The 20,000-nt window shown below is 36.4% G+C and overlaps 1 protein-coding gene across 1 annotated transcript in view; it reads left to right on the top strand.

The window, feature by feature from the left end:
• LOC114658385 (calcium-activated chloride channel regulator 1-like) overlaps window positions 1–20,000 on the top strand; it is a 64,580-nt gene that overhangs the window by 26,828 nt on the left and 17,752 nt on the right. The window contains exons 5-11 of the mRNA XM_051932438.1: window positions 654–828; window positions 5,725–5,946; window positions 6,070–6,297; window positions 9,888–10,065; window positions 12,971–13,077; window positions 13,167–13,388; window positions 15,327–15,594. Coding sequence (XP_051788398.1) covers window positions 654–828; window positions 5,725–5,946; window positions 6,070–6,297; window positions 9,888–10,065; window positions 12,971–13,077; window positions 13,167–13,388; window positions 15,327–15,594 — 1,400 coding nt within the window. The remainder of the gene's footprint in view (window positions 1–653; window positions 829–5,724; window positions 5,947–6,069; window positions 6,298–9,887; window positions 10,066–12,970; window positions 13,078–13,166; window positions 13,389–15,326; window positions 15,595–20,000) is intronic.

Below are 20,000 nucleotides of genomic sequence, written 5' to 3' on the forward strand. Positions count from 1 at the left end.
CTACAGGCCCAAAATTAGGTGCCCCCATCTATTAGTCACATACTGAGATGTAAAGGCTGCTTCTGGTCTGAAGACCTCTTACAAAGCATGAGTAAATGAGTTACTTGTCACTGGGCAGTGTGTCTCATTAAGAGCTTGGAATGCGCTGGTGAAATTACTACTGAATATGAGAGCGTCACGTGGTTTTATTAAGCATTAATTAAGAATTCACAGCTCTTGTACTGAAATGTGTAATACTGAAAGACATATACAGTATTAGTTCCCACTTAATTCACCTCAGACTATTGTAAAGCAAAGTTATTTTAATATGCCACACAGCACAGTGATAAATAGTCACTTTATTGATGCTTTGTAAGTGTAAGACTAAAAGGAGTCGTGATTAAAGTCTTGTTACCTAACATTATGTGACTAATACTGGTAGATACATTATAGTTAGTACTAAAAGTGTCACTGAATGCATTATTAAATTCTATGCAAACTGTGTGAATTGTTCAATAGTGTATGTAAAATTCTATTTGAGTATAAAATCCACATTTCACATGAATACATTTTTCCAAAGTAAGATACAATCAGTCTCGGCATAAAGTAAACCATTTACAATGTCTGCTCAGAGTTTACTCTGACTTATCAGGTCTTTCTTTCTGCTTGTCTAGGTGCTCTGTAGATATAACTGGCATCATGGCAGAATGCAAAGATCCTCAGTGTTCTGGAATCAAACCCTGTGAAGTAGACCAAGTTACGGGATCACCAACTAAAAAGTGCCAGTTTTTTCCTGACAAAAAACAAAGGACTACATCCTCAATTATGTTTTACCAAGGGCTTAATGCGGTAAGTAGGAGGAGAGAAGAGGACCCCCCATTTCTTATTTCAGATTCACATCTTACACTTGTAGTGATTCTGGGGTCACCAACTGAAAAGTGGAAATTTTTTCCTGACAAACAACAGAGGACTACATCCTCAATTATGTTTGTCCAAGGGCTTAATGCGGTAAGTGGAAAGCAATGAAGGTGCCCTCATTTCTTCTGTTTAAACTCACAAGTCACACTATTTTGATTTTCTGCATTCCACTGTCTGGTTCGCAGCATGTGATTTAAAATTATAATATTACGCTGATTGTCTAACCAAATGAAGAGTAGAAAACCTGCCATTTCATGTGGTGTTCCTGATGTTGCATTTCTGTTATGTTCCATGGATTCCTTCAGGGTCATTTCTAGTTTTTTGTGGCCCTATGCAAGATTCTGTTTGGGGCATCTGTTTTGTAACATTACGATGGGGGAAGTTCAGACCCTTTAAGATGATCCATGGTGATACATCAATCTTTTACACTTTAAGAAGAAAACAGTCTAGATTTGTATATCTAATATTCAAATTAATGATCTCAAGTTGACCCAAGCAATTTAAACCCAGTGAAAATGACAATAAAAGTGCAAGTCCTCGTCTATAAAATACTCTGGTAAAAGTCAAAAGTCAATGTGTTAATCATATTTACTCAAGTAAAAGTATAGAAATACATGTTTTTAAATTTACTTTTGAGTATAAAAGTAAAAATTCACTTTAGTTGAAAATTGCTTTGATTAAGAATCGGGTATAAGAAACGTGTTTAATAAACAATTACTTATTTCAAATGGTAAAAGAGGAAAGACATAATGAGAAATGCAATGGAAACAAACATGCATTAAATGCTTCAGTTACAAAAACCTGTCATAAAGTCTTGTAAACTACTGTATTTTTCGCACCATAAGACGCACTTTTTTTTCCCCAAAAGAAGGTTGGAAATGTCTGTGCGTCTTATGGAGCGAATATTGCGTCACAGACCATGATGTGTATTACCTGACAAAAGTCGACATCCAGGGGTAGAGGGCGACAAAACTCACTGTTACGTTACAGGCATTCCCTCTGTGCTTGGAGGAATGTTAGACTCATTGACTTGGCATCTAATCCTTCCGTGTGCCTGAGTTGCGAAATGTAAACAAATATAAACAAAGGAAAGATAGCATCTACATCTCATGAGGGAGCAAAGTGAGTGCAGAAAACAAAATACTCAGCAGATGATGTTTTGCGCATTATCACTGAGTCGGACTCTGGACTTGACAGATTACCAGCCGCTGGACTACTTCAGGCTGTTCTTTCCTGAAGCTGCCTTTCAGCTACTGTCAGACGAGACAAACAGGTATGCAGAGCAATTTTTTGAATTGAGGGCTGTGCTTGCACCGCATTCTCGTTTTTCAAACTGGAAACCCACAACAAAACACGAGATGAAGGGCTTTGTGGCATTACAAATATAGATGGGACTAGACTGGTGATATAACTTCAGGGAGCATAGGTCCAAACGTGCTTTGTCCCCTGGTGGCTTTGGACAGGTTATGTCGCGTGATGATAGGTACGTGCTCCTACAAAGTGATTGTGAGCAACTGAGCTTCATAAATTCTGACACTAGCGATGAGGAGTTCTTGGGGTTTCCATAAAACTAGAAGAGTGCTTGAACCTTAAAGTCTCTCCTTATTTGTTAATGACAGTGATGATGTTTCTTAATACCGCTGTTGAATTTACATGGTTGAAATATTATTCTGCTATATTTTATTAAACATATTAGTGCACCATTTGGTTCAGAATATTTTTTTTCTTGTTTTCCTCCTCTAAACCTAGGTGCGTCTAATGGTCAGGTGCGTCTTATGGTGCAAAAAATACGGTACTTACAAAAATCTGATACCTAATCTTGAATTAATTAATATTAAACTTAATTTTAATATTAAAATAAATTTGGCTTGAATGTATCTTATTTGGTTTCCATTCCAGTTAATTATCTCCACATATCTTTGCCATCTGATATCATTATCAACATTAGCTTACTTATGTGTGTGTGTATATAAAGAGTTTAGTTAATACATAAATACAAATCTGTTTCGCGCGCTCACATTCTCACCATATTTAGATTAACTTAGTGGCCTATCCAAATAATGTCATTGAAGGATCATATTTCTCTACAGTAATATTATAATTTACTTTAATTGTTTTTTGGTTATCATTTTAAGAAACAACATATCCAAATAGCAAGTCAAACAAAACCATTGTCAACTTCTTGTATGGGGCATATTTTCTGACCTACTTGTATCTTCGATCTCATTACTAAGTCTAGTGTTGCTTGACATTGGTTTGATCATGTCGACATTGAAATCACCAAATTGCTGCCTGTGATCTTCCTTTTGCTTGTCTCCTGCACACTTAATGTTTTATATATGAATGAATCAAACATGCAAAATGGGCAAATAAATATATAATGGGATAGTCTATTTATTTTGCAAATGTGAAAGAAAAATTAACTGCTTGAAAGCTACTTAGGGTTAATAGCTGACAAAGCCGTTTTGCTATAACAGCAGGTTATTCATTCAGGTGTCTATCCTAAGACGGTGCAGTAAGCTAACCCAGGAAAATTTCCAGTTTCTTTAGGAACGCGTCTATTTGACACAGGAGAGATGACCTTTCCTTTTTTAGGGTCTACCTGACAAGTGAAAAAAATAAGAACAGATGGCTCATTAGCATAATAAAATACAATGCTTAAGTAAATGATATTATGTTTTTTGTTATAAATAAGGGGAAAGGGGAGGAAGAAGTAATTATAAAAAGCCATTCGAAAAAAAATGTAACTTTGCTCTTCTGCCTTGCAACGTAGAATCCAGGTACTCATCTGTGACTGAATAAAAATCTAATTGATTGAACTTGTCCTGTCTTTCTCGGGGGGGTTTTCTTCCACACATATATATGTGAATAATTTAATAAAATTATCTGACCTAGCTCTTTGGACGCAAAGTCTTTTTGGTAAGATAGTTAGTTACAGATTTTTATTACAGGGAGCACAGATTTTTTTTCCTTTTAAATTTAGTGAGTTAAAGTAAAACGTCTCAAACAAATTTAAATACTCAAGTAAACTTACAGATAGCCAACATGAAATTTTTACTTCTTAACAGTAATAAAGATTGTTTTACATCATTACTTCCCACCTCTGATCCATTGCAACATCGTTAACAAATGCTTTACCTTTATTCTGTGCACGTTTTTCTTCTTCAAGTTTATTCTTTTTACGTTTTTCAGCACCAGAGGGGTAAGCCCTTTTTGATACCATCTTAGGTCTTGCACAAGAAAATTAGGGCCTGGAAGACAGCAGGAAAATACTTAGCTTTTTCTTAATTCAACACGAATGAGCAACAAGACTTTTCCACAAAGCTGCATGGATAATAGCTTAGCACAATAAAGCCTTCACTGATGTAGAGGTATTAAAAGACTACGTTATTGCCATTTTATCTGAGCTTGTTAGTGATAAAACAAAAGAAAACATTATTGAATCTGTGAAAACGGTACCTCTGCTGCTGTTCACATCCTGGTAGAGAATATCCAAAGATAAATGACAGAGGTATCCAGTCAGGCTGATTATATATCTCCCTTGCCATTGATGAACCAACAAACAATACATATGTAGTGCATCTGCGTGTATATTTTCAATATTTAAATGGTGCAGAAATCAGCTAAAAACATTGAAGCAGCCACCCCTTTAACTTTCATTTTGCAGTTTTCCAGCTACTTATCTCCCTTGCTTTTGAAGGGGGACCCTCTCATACACCCCCCTTCTAGGTGCTCACTTTATAATTGAAGATGCAAATGTAGACTGATAATTTAATCATCTCATTGTGAGCTGTAAGGTGTACATTCTAAAACTGAAGTGGCAACCACAGAGTGAGTTATTTAATTTCATCATGAATTCACATTTGGGGCAGAGCAGACGGCAGGGAAAAATTCTGTAGGGGAAGTTATATATCGATTGAAATTGGAGCCATTGTAACTACCAAAGTGAAACTTGATTTTCACTTTCAGTCACAATAAACAGTGCAGTAACAACCAATATGCCACACTAAAATTTGAAATTATAAAATCAGTTTGATTAATTTATTTCATTGATATTCCATTATGCTATTAATAATCTCTGCTCAAACAAAAAGCAATATGATCATATCTTTGATTTCTTCCAACAGTCACCTTCCTTGGCAGAAAAAAGTGAAATCTTTAATGTTTGGTAAGCTACCTAGCAGCTAGTAGTAGGACACTAACAGATAAACCTGAACATATTCTGTGTTATTGTATGCAGCAAGAGTCCTTTAAAATCATGACCCATTGATATCTCTCAAATATGTTACCATCGATTCATGGTTATTTATTGTATGGTGGCTGTTGAGGATCTAAATAAATAAAGGTTCTTTCTAGAACCCTCATGTGGATGGACTTTTTTGGGAACCAAAAATGGCTCCCCAATGGAATCACTCTGAAGAACCACTCTGGTACCTTTATTTTTAGGAATCTAAAGCTACAAGGTTACCAGTTCAGTTTGTGCCTTTGACTTTTTATTTCTCTAACTAAGGAACATAACCATTCTTTGTTTATATTATACTATGGACCGGTCCTGTAAAGTGCCTTGGGATGGTGCTCTCTACAAAATGATCCTGTAGGAAATAAAGTGTGGCTTGACTTTGATTTGATTTGACTTTTTTAACCAGTGATGAACTGACAGTCTGTTTGCTTCCCTCTTCTCCATTATGTTACTCACTGTAAACAGTGTCAAATGAAGGAACGTGTTTCCCAGTGATTGACTTGGTCTTTTTTAATGTAATATTATGTAAGTCAGCCATTCAGTATTTCTCAATGTGACAGTGGCTGATTAACATTTTGCTCTTGCAGATCACTGAGTTTTGCAACCAGGATTCCCACAATGCTGAGGCTCCCAATATGCAAAATAAGATGTGCAAGTCTCGGAGTGTTTGGGAAGTGATTGAACAGTCCAAAGACTTCAAAGCCAGTGTGCCCATGAATGAGAATGCTCCCCCACCGACCACTTTTACTTACCTTCAAGGAGGAGACCGAGTCATCTGTCTAGTTCTGGATGTATCTTCAAATATGATGGTATGGCACTAATGATTTGTTTTTCTTTTTGTTTTATTTTTTAAGTCATGATGTGAATTAATTCATATTATAAAAATAGTTCTGTGAAATTACAATGAATTTAACTACAGTTTTATTTTCAAGATTTCCCAAAGAAAGGAAAGGCTCCAACAGGCAGCAGAGCTCTTCATTCTTCAGTTCATTGAAACAGGTTCCTTCCTTGGAATTGTGCAGTTTAATTCTGAAGGAAAAATTCTTCAAGAGTTAACTCATATTGAGGATGATAATTCTCGAATAACCCTTGCAAATCATCTACCCAATCTTGCAGAAGGTGGATTAAACATCTGTGAAGGAATCAGGACAGCATTTAGGGTAAGCCGAGTGTTAGAATTTAATACTTCACAAATTCTTTGAGACTTTCTGATTTACAAAGGGTTGGGTTTGCACTGTTGCCACACAGATATACTCTGAGGACTCCCACATCACAAGACAGTGCATGTTATGTTGGTGGATTACTCTTAAGTGCCTCTAAGTGAGGATTAGAATGAGTCTTGAAGCAACCGGGCACCCTGTTCAGGTTTAGTTCTTGCCTTGAAAAATCCTACAAAGGGCAACATACCTGTATTACAGTAAATGAACGATCCATCCATCAAACATATTTAAATGTTATTCTTTTCCTAAGACTTTAATGGGATGAGAGTACATCACTTATAACCTGCAATCTCAAGTTAAATCTCTATAGAGACGGCTCTAAAAGGAAGCACTCAGAGGTAATAAGAGATATGTTGTGTTTAAATAGCTTAATACACAAAGTTTTCAGGTTCTCGTTTTGCTTATTTAAGTATGATTGGATAATGGCTATGGATACTCATATGTATTTTCTACATCACATGACATCCTATCCCTTCTCAGATCCTCCCTCTAAGGTGCTGAATCCAGTTGGGGGCGCTAGCTCCCTGGTTAGAATAAGTTCTTTTGTAATTGCGGCATGTTACATAACCCGATACTATATAGATATGATATTAAAAGGCGATACCCCTCTCTTAGAGATACGGCGGTAAGAAATCACATAGGAGAAATAACTTAGCTTTCTTTAAAGCTTTTACGTGACGAGGGAGCCCGATGTATACAGTCTGCCATTTTTATCTATTAGCTGGAAGGATTTTCAGGATCGGATGAAGTTATCTCCCATCCGTCCATCGGCTTCAAAGGTGTGCCGGGTAATGTTCCAAGGCTTTATACTCTTTCTCCATGTGCACGTCACCACTTAGGTAAATCATGCCATTCCAAACAAGGAAAAGAAGATCTAATGTCATGCTGACTCTGACACACAGAAATAGTACAATGCCCATTTTGCAGTTTGTCCTTAACTTGTCTTGTCTTACATTGTAAAAAGCTTACCTAGAAGTTCTTATATGATGAACTCCTGTGTGCTAAATCTGGACTTGTGTTAGCTGTACGTGTGAGTGGATTTATAAAATATTTTTTGTACAGAGCACAGTGACATGTTAAACTTATATACTTATTACAGGTGCCCCTTGTAGTTGTCTTTCCTAGAGGAAAAAAGAGAGAATCCCTTATATGCAATGATGATTTCTTACGTAATTGTTGCAGAGTTCCCTTCCTTAAATAATAGCTGAGATTACTCCTGCAGTGATTCCTATGGATGTCCTTTATTGAAATGATGTGAGAGAGCACTAACATATGAACTCTTCAGTTCATTGTGTCAAATGCCTCTGTTAATTTGGTGAGCTGAGCTTATAAAGACTGAGATCATTTGCATAATGCAGTTTTATAACACACATTATATCATATCACAACAGTTCAGATATTTTAAAAGTCTTTCATAAACAATTTACTCATTTCACTGAATAGTATACAAAAGAGTTACACCATGTATGTATATGGATAGGAATACCTTATATTAATAGGTACTAAAATAGTTACATGTTAAGAAGTATATAATGTCAGTATCACTTCTTGGTTATATTGTGTTTAGAAAGTTTTTGCTGCATAAAACAGTAAATTTTCCTTAAAATGATGTCTTCATGTCGCCATGTGCTCATGACTATTTCCTGAGAGATGTGGTAAAATTTAGGAAAACCATACATATGCTACCCCATGTTATTAAAGTGACTCACTTTAAAATACAACCATTTTTTCCTTTAACTAAATAAGTAGTTCATGACTGAACATTTATCAGTGATGAGCTGGGAGTTCAACATTAATATTCCATATACTCTGGGATGGGGAGGGAGGTCATGCTTCCAGACTGAGTATAATAGGAAACAGTGGCGGACCGTGCATTTCACACCTAGGCCTTCAGTAGTGCTCCATCTGAATCAACCCATCCCTCAAAAACTAATTTATGGTTATAAAAACCATCTTAATATGCAGAAATACAGTATAAAGAGCCGTTGCATCGCAGATAGATAACTCCTGTAGCCACAATAAATGCCTTTATTGAATAGACAAACCAGGGGTGAACAAGCTCTTTTCTACTGCAGCTATAGCCTGCAACACACATAAAAAACATCAATAATAAGTCATAAACTTGCAATATTATTTAGGAAAATCGCAACATTTTACTCACCCAAAATTCGGATTATTTGTAAACAAAATCCATCCTCCTCTCTTTCCTCAAAAACAGTTCAATTACTCTGTCATACAGATTATCAGTGCGCTTCAGTTCCATCACGAAGTCCCTTTCTATCGCCATCGAAGCTAATGCTGAAAGTCGAACCTGCCCTGTTGTATTTCTGGCATAAGTTTTAATTCGCTTTAGGGCTGAAAATGTCCAGTTGACAGAAGCAGTGGACACGGGAATGGTCACCACCAAACATACCAATGTGTACAGCTGCCCCATGCTCTCATTCAGATTTTTCTGATGAAGGAAGTCAAGGAGGTCACTGGGAGATTTTCCTGCAAAATCATCCATGGCATACTTACACCATCCTATCCAATCAACAGTCTGAATACGGTGACGTTGCCGTACGCCTGCTAGAGGGCCCTAGTGACACCAACTCAAAATCTGATTGGTTGAAGCAACAGTTTAATCGACATTTATTTTGTGTTAGAGGGCCTGCAGAACGGATTGTGAAGGCCTCTGGGCAGACTTCTTTGACTTTAACCTTGCCTGGCAACAAATGATGGCTGAAATGTGATTGGTTAAATGCTTTAATACGAAAAGCACAAGAAGCAGCACAACCATCGGAAAAGCTATGAAAGGAAGCGGACAGACTATTTGGAATTATTTAATAAGTATTCATGGACAAAATATAATTAACATCAGTTTGTGATTCAGATATTTTTTTAGGCCAGCAGAGAAGGCCCTGACGGCCCACCACCGATAGGAAATAAAGAAATTAAAATGAGGGTGAGAAAGAAGTAAAAAGATTGTGGACCTCAACATGATGATTTTAGTTAGTGATGGAACAGGAATGAGGAAGGAAGAATAAAGTCTCTGAACAGTGGAAAATGGAGGATCCAAAGCCTCAAACTAACAAAAATATCTACAAGCAACCTGATGCCCTCATGAGCTCAGGAAAGAATGAGGATGGAGCATCCACTAGCTTGAAGAGCTTCATTGTAAACAATTTGAGAACACTGGTGCAACACAGTAAAGACCATAGGTGTCATTTAACCTGACAACACATAACACAAGAAATAAAGACATGTTAAAGTTAGGAAGATGAGATATAATTTTCAGGGAGGTGAAGGCAAGAATAGACAGGGAGCAGGAGAATTACAAATTTCACATAAAAAGAAGCCAGGATGGTGAACCGTTTGTGAGGGTCAAAACAACTCCAGATTGGGTGTAAAGTTGTGCACCCACTTCAATGACTCTGCAACAGGTAAAGATCCCCAAACCTAAGCTGGCTAACAAACCTACCCATCACAGATTAATGTAGAGCTAAATGTCTTATCCAAACTTAACATAGAGCCTCTTTTTTTTAATAAAGGTCTTCAGGAATTTTGACCAAATGACATATGGTGATGAGATAGTATTGGCAACAGCTGGAGAAGACAATGGACTTACTTCATGTATGTCTGAAGTTAAAGAAAGTGGTGCAATCATCCACACGATAGCCATTGGACCAAGTGCAGCCAAAGAACTGGAAGTATTGTCCGGTATCACAGGTAAGGTTAAGATATGTTATTTAGTTGACTCACACAATTATTTTCTCAAAAAAATATTGACAATGTGATTAAAAAATATTTCCAGTTACAGCTGGACTGTTTTGAGTAAGTACAGAGTAAGAGGTCTGAAGTTTTTTAAATTATGAAAGGAATTAGTACAGTAGATCCAGGCTGTTGATTTAAAATGAGTTCAACGGAAACACAAGGACACAGTTGGAAATTTGTTTATGGTCAATTTTGCACAACTGTTACAAAGTTTTTCTTCCTGCAGAGAATCATAGACAAGTGGAATAAGTCACCAAGTAGATTGGTAGACAGTAAGACCTTCAAATCTCGATTTGATGTTATTTTAGACAATCTAAGCGAACAGGATTGGCAAGCTTTGTTGGGCTGAATGGTCTGTTCCTTTCAAAGTTTTTCTAACGTTCTCATGTCATTTTAACTTTTCTGGATGTTGTCTAGACAGACACATTCTGAATATAATTCAGTTATTTTTCTTCTACTTACATCTTTACATGTATTTATTTATTTAGCTGGCTCTTTAATCCAAAGGGACTTAAAGATCTGTAGTACTCTCCATACCAAAATTATTGTATATCTTAAAAATGGGATACTATCACCTGGAATGACGGGCTCAGAGTCATGTTAGTCAGAGGTTGTTGTATTCAGTTCCATGCCTTAGCTGATGGCAGACCATATTATTTTCATCAGTAATTTTGTACAGTTTTGGATTGCCATTTAGTAGCAAATAAACTTTAAAATATTATATCCTTATATTATTTCGCTTGTGTCCGTCTGTACGTGATATAGACAATGGTTGGTTGCCATGACTTTTATATCCCTATACAACAACAGCGAGGAATCAGTGTTCCTGGCAGAGTTTTGTTCTTAGGCTTATCTTCAAGTCTTCAGTTCTTCAATATGACAAATTATCGACTGTGGTATTTGACTGTTTATTTGGTGCATACTTTGTTACTGATTGAAACTGCATTATGACACTACCATTTTACACCTCCTTTATACTTCACTTCAACGTAAGCCTCCCAATAAAATGAAAAGCCACATACAGCCTAATGGTGCCAAACTGAACCGGTCTCATCAGCCTACATACTCAGACCAACACACAGAACCGGAAACATCTACATTATGCCAGACCAACAGCACAGGCAAGATGCCTTAGAACAACAAAGACAATGTATGACAAACCACAGAGCGACAGCAATTCATGCACCTGGACAGTGAATGAGAAACGAATTACACACAAAACCTTTCTAAAGAGCAGTGGCAAACTGCCACACAACAAGAAACATTACGAAGGAAGAACTACAGGGATTCCATAACACTGACAGCTCAAAACAAGATATTCCCTTTATGTTACGGCATGGGCAAATACATTGTCTTTGTTCATTTAGCATATTGCATGACTATTACCAAATCACAAAGACAAATGTTTAATAATGTCAGAGTTTATTTTCCAGGCCCTGTTTTTACCCATGGCCAGTTGTACACTACATTTTCCAGAGTTACATCGAAAACAGGGTTAAACGTACAGGTACTTGCTGGTTACACACAGGGGAATATTTTCACCCACAATAACATTTATGCAACAAATTACATTTACTGACAATTATTAAAAACATCGGTATATTACATTACCTGATGGCCACACTTCACACATACTGACATATAACACATCCCTTCTTATCCAATATGTTCTGTTAACCTGTTCATGTTACACTTTGTATTGTAATTATTCATGCTGTTGTAAGTGACTATAATAACATCCCATACTAATCATGTGACTATTGTAATATTGAGTTCTCTCACAAGTCTCTACTTAAAATAATCTCCTTTCTTACTGTAACATGTGATGTTCTTCTCTCCCACACCATCATTTAATTAACGCTTTTTGTGAAATTTTCACAAGCACGATTTGCTAGTTTTCTATTAAAGTTTCAGATTCACTAATACTGTGTAAAGTGGTCACTGTTCAGTTCCATGCAGAGTTCTGCATTATTCCCAGAACTGCTGGAACAGAATTAAGAACTCTGTAATTCTGTATAGGAACAGTCAGATTTGAAAAAGAAAATGAAAAGAAAGAGTTTAATGTCATGACACTTACTGTAAGTCACAAAATGCATATGATAAAGTTGTTTCCAAAGCTAGTCCTAATGTAATGTGTCATGAAAATTGATATTCAACTTGTTACAGATCTGAAAGCATATTACTTAAATGCTTCTCACTCTTTGGGTTTCCATTTTTACTGAAATTTATAGTTAAGGTGTTGCAAATAAATTGGGCCCTCTGATTGGCATATCTGATCTGAGGTTTCCTTGTGACACTGCAATGCAAAAAGCAGCTTCCAAAAATTAATGGATGTATGATTATATATTAAAAAAATTAACTCAAAACTTAATTTATCTTACCTTATTATTTAAGCACATGAGAAATTCTGAAAGATAAGACGTGGCGATTTAACCTATTAAACTCGTTGGCTTACTTAATAAATACAGTGTACAAAATAGTGTGCACATTCTATATATTCATCCAGTCTTTGAAAGTGAAACATTGCTGTCCTTTTCTACAGTTGCTGGAAAACTGGATAATGCAAAATTACATGAAATTGTAAAGCAGAAGAAATTATGATGGAAATTATTACAATTATCATTTAGAGTTTTATTAAATACATTGCAAAAAAATTAGATAGTAAAGGGCCTAAACCATTCACCATACTGCAAGAGGAAGGGGGCATTAAATTATATCCTGAATAAGGTAATCAATAGGGTTCAATGTTGATCAATCTAATTTGGTTGGAGGTCTGACAGTTCATAATAGAACTTCTAAATGGGGACATCAGTCTATGACATTGGCTAAGTCAACTGCTTTTTTTCTGGGAATCTTCTAGGAGGCTTACAGTTTTCAGCAACTGATAGTCCTGACTCCAATGGGCTCATAGATGCATTTGCTGGAATTTGTTCAACGGGTGGACATTTTTTCAATCAGACTATTCAGGTAAATAAAATAAAGTAAACAACAGGGGAGAAAAAAATTATATATATGATGAATTCTAGACAATACTGTAATCCATTTTTATCTTCAAGCTTGAAATTGCTAGAAAGAAAACTCAAGGCAAAGACTGGCTAAATGGAACTGTGTCTGTCGACAGAACCGTTGGGAATGATACTGTTTTTGTGGTGACGTGGGAGACAATGGCTACACCTGCTATTTATGTATTCAGCCCGAGTGGACAAGACTACAGTGCCGATTTTGTACTAGATATGGCCTTAAAAGAATCTCATTTGAAAATCCCAGGGACAGCAGAGGTAATGGAGCTATGATTAACTGAATACTTTTACACCGTAATAACTTTTTTTAAGTTCATGTACTTCACATAATGTAAAGCATTAACATTGTTGTCTAATACATATTAACACTATAACCAATTGCTCATATAATAACATCATAATAATGCATTTTAGTAATTATTTCCAAGTACAGAGAAATGTGCTAGGCTAATATATTTCAGGCCTGGAACATTACACTTTATGACTTATTTAGGTGCACCCCTAACAAGAGCAGCCAAAAGAAGAAGAGGTGCAGATCACACATGTGCTGTAAATCTCACAGACCTCATTCCTGTGAAATATAATAAAGAAGACAGTTTCAGAAGTGAGAAGATCATTAGAGGAACTGTTATATTTTACTGATGTATTGGAATCTTATATATGTTACACTGTTTCACTAATTAGGGTGTTATGATTATAAAATATGACGATCAGTTCATTTTTATGAAAAAATCACTGTATATGGTACAAATTCTGCAAAATGACAACTTTTATTGACTAACTGAAAAGATTACAATATGCAAGCTTTCGAGGTAACTCATCGGGCTTCTCATTGCATCCATAGTGGGTAACATGATACAAAACCGTAGTACTTTAGACTGAAGTAATATTTAAAACTCATTGTAATAGCCTATTATAGTAAGTTAATGTTTTCCATATTTGCTTAACTAGAATAGAACATTACTTTTACGTAGCTACTTTGATAAGGAAAGGTTTTTTTATTCCCTATAAGCTAACATATGTACTGAACATCCTTGACACTCTGCTATAATCCTAAATTAAATGCAAACTAAGCTCAGATAGAAAGAAAAATTGTTTGTTTGCAGATGAAAAGGTATAGTGGCATACAATTTTTGTCCATATGCAGTAATGCATACAACATCAAATGTACTGATGTAATAGTAATGAATACAATACAATTTTTGTCCATATGCAGTAATGCATACAACATCAAATGTACTGATGTAATAGTAATGAATACAATACCTTAAAGAAAAGTAACTAAAATATGCAAGCCCAAAACTGTGGCATAAAGATGTTATTTTTTGTGTAGTTTTAATTTTTCTCTTGTTTTTCTGTGAACTGTTTTTTTAATTAAATCACACTAAAATTTTAAAATAGGAGGATACTGAGGAACTTTTTATGTATGTGTCATACTCAATAGTTGAATCTTTCCAGTAGCTGCAGAATTTTGGAAACACTGAAGTAATGCAGCTACACAAGCTATCAGGTTCAAGATCAAATTATTGTGTATTGCCATGTGCACAAAGTACAATGAAACTCTTACTTGTATGTCTCACCAACATGCAACATGTCCCCTCACTACTCCTCTTTACTAAACATACACTGTGACTGGTGGGCAGACCACAAGGGGCCAGGAAGAAGAGCTGAGTCACTAGCTTGGTTACCCTGTTTAATTGTAGGCATTGTACTAAACCAGAATATAACAAAAAAAAGCACTTTGGTGCACTGGAGAGAAGAATTAGGCATATTGAGGCAAATGTAAACTAACTGAATTTGAGTTAGCAGGAGCTCCATCTCCATTGCCTAAACTTCTTCCTTGGACTGCTTCTTGGAACTATGGGTGAAAAGAGAAGACAGTGTTAGCAACAGCATCCACACTAAGCCCAGGATGGTACTGTTTACCGTGAACGCAGCCAGGAAGGTGACCCCAAGGCGCACCTGTGTGACAATCTTACCTTCAAATTTCTGTTTTTTTCCTTACCAAAAGATTTGTTCAAAAATAATCCATATATATCAGAGTATAAAAGACAAATATTTTAGTAAATAAAGTACTAAAATAGGATTTAAAGCAGTATGTCTTCTATATTAATTTAGGACATTTTTTGCAGTCATGGGATTATTTAATTATCTGAGTCATGCAGTTGAAATGACTTTGCATTTGTATTTTTGTAGGTGGGAGACTGGCACTATAATATCGACATTATAAACGCCACTTCTCAGACACTGACTATGACGGTGACATCTCGTGCAGCAAGTTCAAGTCAACCACCAGTGACCGTTAATGCTTATATGAATAAAAACAGTGCTAATGCACAAAGTCCAATTAAAGTGTATGCTGAAGTGAGCAAAGGATATTTACCAGTCTTGGGAGCAAAAGTCACAGCCTTCATTGAAAGTGATACAAATAAAGAAGAGTTTCAGCTATTGGATAATGGTGCAGGTATGGCCAGAGTTTTTATATTCTGTCAGGAGATTTTAGAGAATATTAAAGGAACTTAAAATGAGTAATGATTTTCATCTACATATGTTAAACATATCAACCCCTGAGCCACAGCAGCTGGGGCCTCATGTATAACGCTGTGTGTAGAATTCACATTAAAACATGGCGTACAGACAAAAACAGAAATGAGCGTATGCACAAAAAATCCAGATGCATAAATATGTGTGTATGCCAACTTCCATGTTCTTCCGCCTCATAAATCCCGGTCAGCGTGAAATGTAATGCATGTGCATGGGCCTGCCGCCCCACCCAGACTCCTCCCAGAATTACGCCCCTTTGACTATGCAAATCAATATAAATAGCCCCTTATATTTTGCGTTCTGTAAAAAGACAATGGCAATAGCACGGGGGAAAAAAGAATTTCAGCAAATACCAAGTAGATGCAAGGAAAAACTTACTATTTGTTGGTTTAAGAAGTGTTATAAACAACAAAAGGAAGTTGATCGAGTGACAAAGAGTGGTGGAGAAACTCGAAAGTTCAAGTTCAGAAAGTCACAGTGCCCGAAATAAAAAAGAAGTGGTCAGACATCAAAGTCACAGTAAAAAGGCAAGTCAACTTTAATCTTGAAATTTCCACTTTAATCATGTAGTTTAATTTGTCATTAAAGAAGAATGTCATAAACTCATCTTAAAATCATTTAATTTACTAGTTTCTCAAATCCCATCATAATTGAAGTAGCACATTAAATGCTTGGCATTCTATGTGTTCTTCCATGTACTCTATCTGTGTGAATCACTATGTGCTTCTTAAATCTCTTACGCCAACAGGATACAAAATACAATCCATTCATGATTTTACAGCTCTCTGAACAATTTAAATACTAAGATGTATACTCTCTAGCAAGGTTATTATAGTTAACAAAAACTAAAATCAAAACTGAAACAATTATTAAAAAAACATTTTCGTAAACTGAAATAAAATAATTAACAAAACCAAAATGAAAAACTAAAACTAAATAAAACTATTAAAGTAGCTGGAAAGACTAACTGAAATAAAATAATAATTTACTAAAATATTTTTAGTTTTCATTTTTGAATGAATATTCTTGCCGCTAGTCTTTAACCCTTGTAACTTTTAACTCTACACCAGTAAGTCATCCACCACGAACCACCTGCATAAATTTATCCAGTGAACGGTGGTTGCTGAAGGAGGGCGGTGTTCACACAGCATTTGTGGTGACAGCAAGCTGAATGCGGGCACATAAAACGTGAAAAATAGAAAGCAATTTACATGCTGCCTGTCTCTGCGCTTGTTGTATATGAAGATGTAATTTAAACGGCTGAAATCGGAATGTGCTGGTCAACAAAACCTTTACCATATGGACAGAAAAATCACGAGTGAGTAACGTTTCGGTTGTAACAAGAATGAGTCGGAGACATCACAAAGGTTTGGGGCAGCCACCCGTATATTATGCTTGTCTGCAATCGCTCTTTTTAAGTACACGATGTAATTCGTTCAGAGTCCAAAACAGAACTGCCTGTACTGAGGCAAGATGGCAGTTTTAAAGGCCCAGAAGGGAAATGACGTCTTCGTTGCAGGAAGTGGGAGTGGTATCCTGGTGTTCGGAAGTGACGTCATCCTCGGGGCCGTCCAGAGGCGGGATTTCCCGGGACAGGTCTGCAAGGGACTGAGAGAGAGAGTCAGTATACTCCGCCGCCCCCTGGCCTGGCATAGAATTACAAGTGTCTAGGCCCTTCAGCTGTTTCCCATGCACATGTGTGTGACACGGTTTATTTCTCAGGTGACTGTTTTTTGTTGACAGTAATTCTTCTGCCACTTTGCACTGGAGAAATCATTTTTACTTTCTTGTATTCAAAGTATAAAGAAAGTACAGTAATAATGAAAAAATCTGACCTCGAGATTTTGATGAATTTTGACGTTATAGACCTCCCTGAATCCAAAAATACCGTGTTTTGGAATGATATGTGTTTGTGTGTAAACATGAAAACTCAAAAATGCAATGAGATGGATGAAGTTCGGCATGTGGCCATTACAACAAAATTGTATTAACTTTTGGGCCAAATCCATCAACTGGAAGTGGTATGTTATCGTAATCAACTAGGTCGATTTTTTGTCTTGAGTTACGAGCCAAAATTCGAAATATGAGCTATCAAAGAGCTTGTCCCCGCACATTCTGAGGAACTGATGACAGAGGAGTTAACGGAACTACAGACACAGCAACATACAGAGGTTCTGCAGGAGATCGGTATCGCGGAGGTTATCTCTTAAAGTGAGATAAAGGAAGTGTTTGCAATGTGGGAAAAAGTTTTGAACTTTAAAGAAAAGAAACACCCTGAAAAAATTACAGCTGATCATACAGAGGCGCTATTTAATGACACTTGTCTAACGCTTGACTTTATTGAAAAGAAACTGAATGTGCAGCGGCGCTATTTAATGACACTTGCCTAACGCTTGACTTTATTGAAAAGAAACTGAACGTGCAGCGGCGCTATTTAATGACACTTGCCTAACTCATTTCAGAAACATTCTAAAGGGGAGGACTAAATAAAGCTCCTTGGACAGGTTTCTATTGAAACGCCCTGCAAATGAAAATTAAGTTAAGCAAAAGTGAAGTGAAAGAAAAAAACATTACAATGCGCTAATCGGCTTTGCCAACATCTGTTTATTTCTTTAGATTCTCTTTTATGCATTAGGTTTTATTTTGTTTGTGTACAATATTTGTTCATTATAAATACATTTTTCTTATGTTGAAAACATTTAACAAAAAATTTGGGTGGTTTTTTGGGGGCTGGCACAAATTAATCTCATTTCAATTAATTTCAATGGGGAAAACTGATTTGAGATACGAGCATTTTGACTTACGAGCTCGGTAACAGAACGAATTAAACTCGTATCTCAAGGTATCACTGTATTATTAATTTGATTTGATTTATTGCTGATGGTTCTTTAATGTATATAATACAAAAAATATAATCATTGTCTTGCGGTTTACTCCTCAAACATCCATCCCCATATCTGAGTATACGAGAAAGTCTAGGGGAAACCACTCCCGGCTTTTGAAAATAAAATGACACTGATCAAGAGACTGACTGGGTCATCATACAAGATAAGCATATTGTTACTGACTAATCACTTTTGCTTTAAATAAGTAATTTAATAACGAAGGTAGTTAGGCAAAGAGAGTCTGCCAAGTGATGAAAAACTAAACATACTAATGTGTTTTTGTATTTATTCTATATTTATTAATTTATGTTGTTTAGTTCATATTCACAACTCAAAATATCTGATATTGTGAAAATAATCCATTAGCAGAATTATATTTTAAAATATCTGTCCCCATTTTTTCAATGTTTTTTTCTCTCTCAAACTAGATAGTTGAAATATCATATTCTTTTTGTTCTTGACATCAGCCATATCATACATATTGCATACCAGGGAGTTTTCCTGCCTTACATCCAAACCTGCTGGGGTAGGTTCCAGGTTTCCTGTGATCCTACTCTGGATAAACAGGTTTAGATAATGTGTATATTGTTCTTAATCTCAGATGCTCTCTCTGTCATTTTGTGCCTGTCCATACTCCTATTACCTGCTCTTACTCTGAACATAAAGGGTTTACCTTTCTTATACATTGGCTATTCAAGTCTCACCAGTCCTAACTTTCACAATACATGCTTGCTTTTCTCTTGTTTCCCTTAATACAGCTAGGTGGGCTCTGCACACTGATTCAAGTCTAAGAGTCCTTTTCTTCCTAAGTCCCCCTGATTTTCATGATCACACCTGTCAGAACTCAGCAGAATCTATTTTCTGATTTTTTATATCTTTTCAAGCCTGCAGGTGGCAAAATTCTGTCTATAAATTTTATGTGCTTGAGATGGAATCAGAGATCAGTATGGCTGTTAGAAAATAATAAAGCCTAGTATCTGAGATTTTTGAATAAAATATTGAAGACGGGCAGCACGGTGGCACAGTGGTAGCACTGCTGCCTCGCAGTAAGGAGACCTGGGTTCGCTTCCGGGGTCCTCCCTGCGTGGAGTTTACATGTTCTCCCCGTGTCTGCGTGGGTTTCCTCTGGGTGCTCAAGTTTTCTCCCATAGTCCAATGACATTCAGGTTAGGTGCATTGGCGATCCTAAATTGTCCCTAGTGTGTGCTTGGTGTGTGTGTGCATGTGCCCTGTGGTGGGCTGGTGCCCTGCCCAGGGATTTGTTCCTGCCTTGCGCCCTGTGTTGGCTGGGATTGACTCCAGCAGACTCTCCTGACCCTGTGTTAATATTTAACAGGTTGGATAATGGATGGATGGATGGATATTGAAGGCATTCATTATAATCACCTTGTTGTTGGAGCAGAATATGTTGTGCACTGTAGACATTTTGAGTAAAAAACCC

The sequence above is a fragment of the Erpetoichthys calabaricus genome, chromosome 10, assembly GCF_900747795.2.
Source record: "Erpetoichthys calabaricus chromosome 10, fErpCal1.3, whole genome shotgun sequence".
Classification (NCBI taxonomy): domain Eukaryota; kingdom Metazoa; phylum Chordata; class Cladistia; order Polypteriformes; family Polypteridae; genus Erpetoichthys; species Erpetoichthys calabaricus.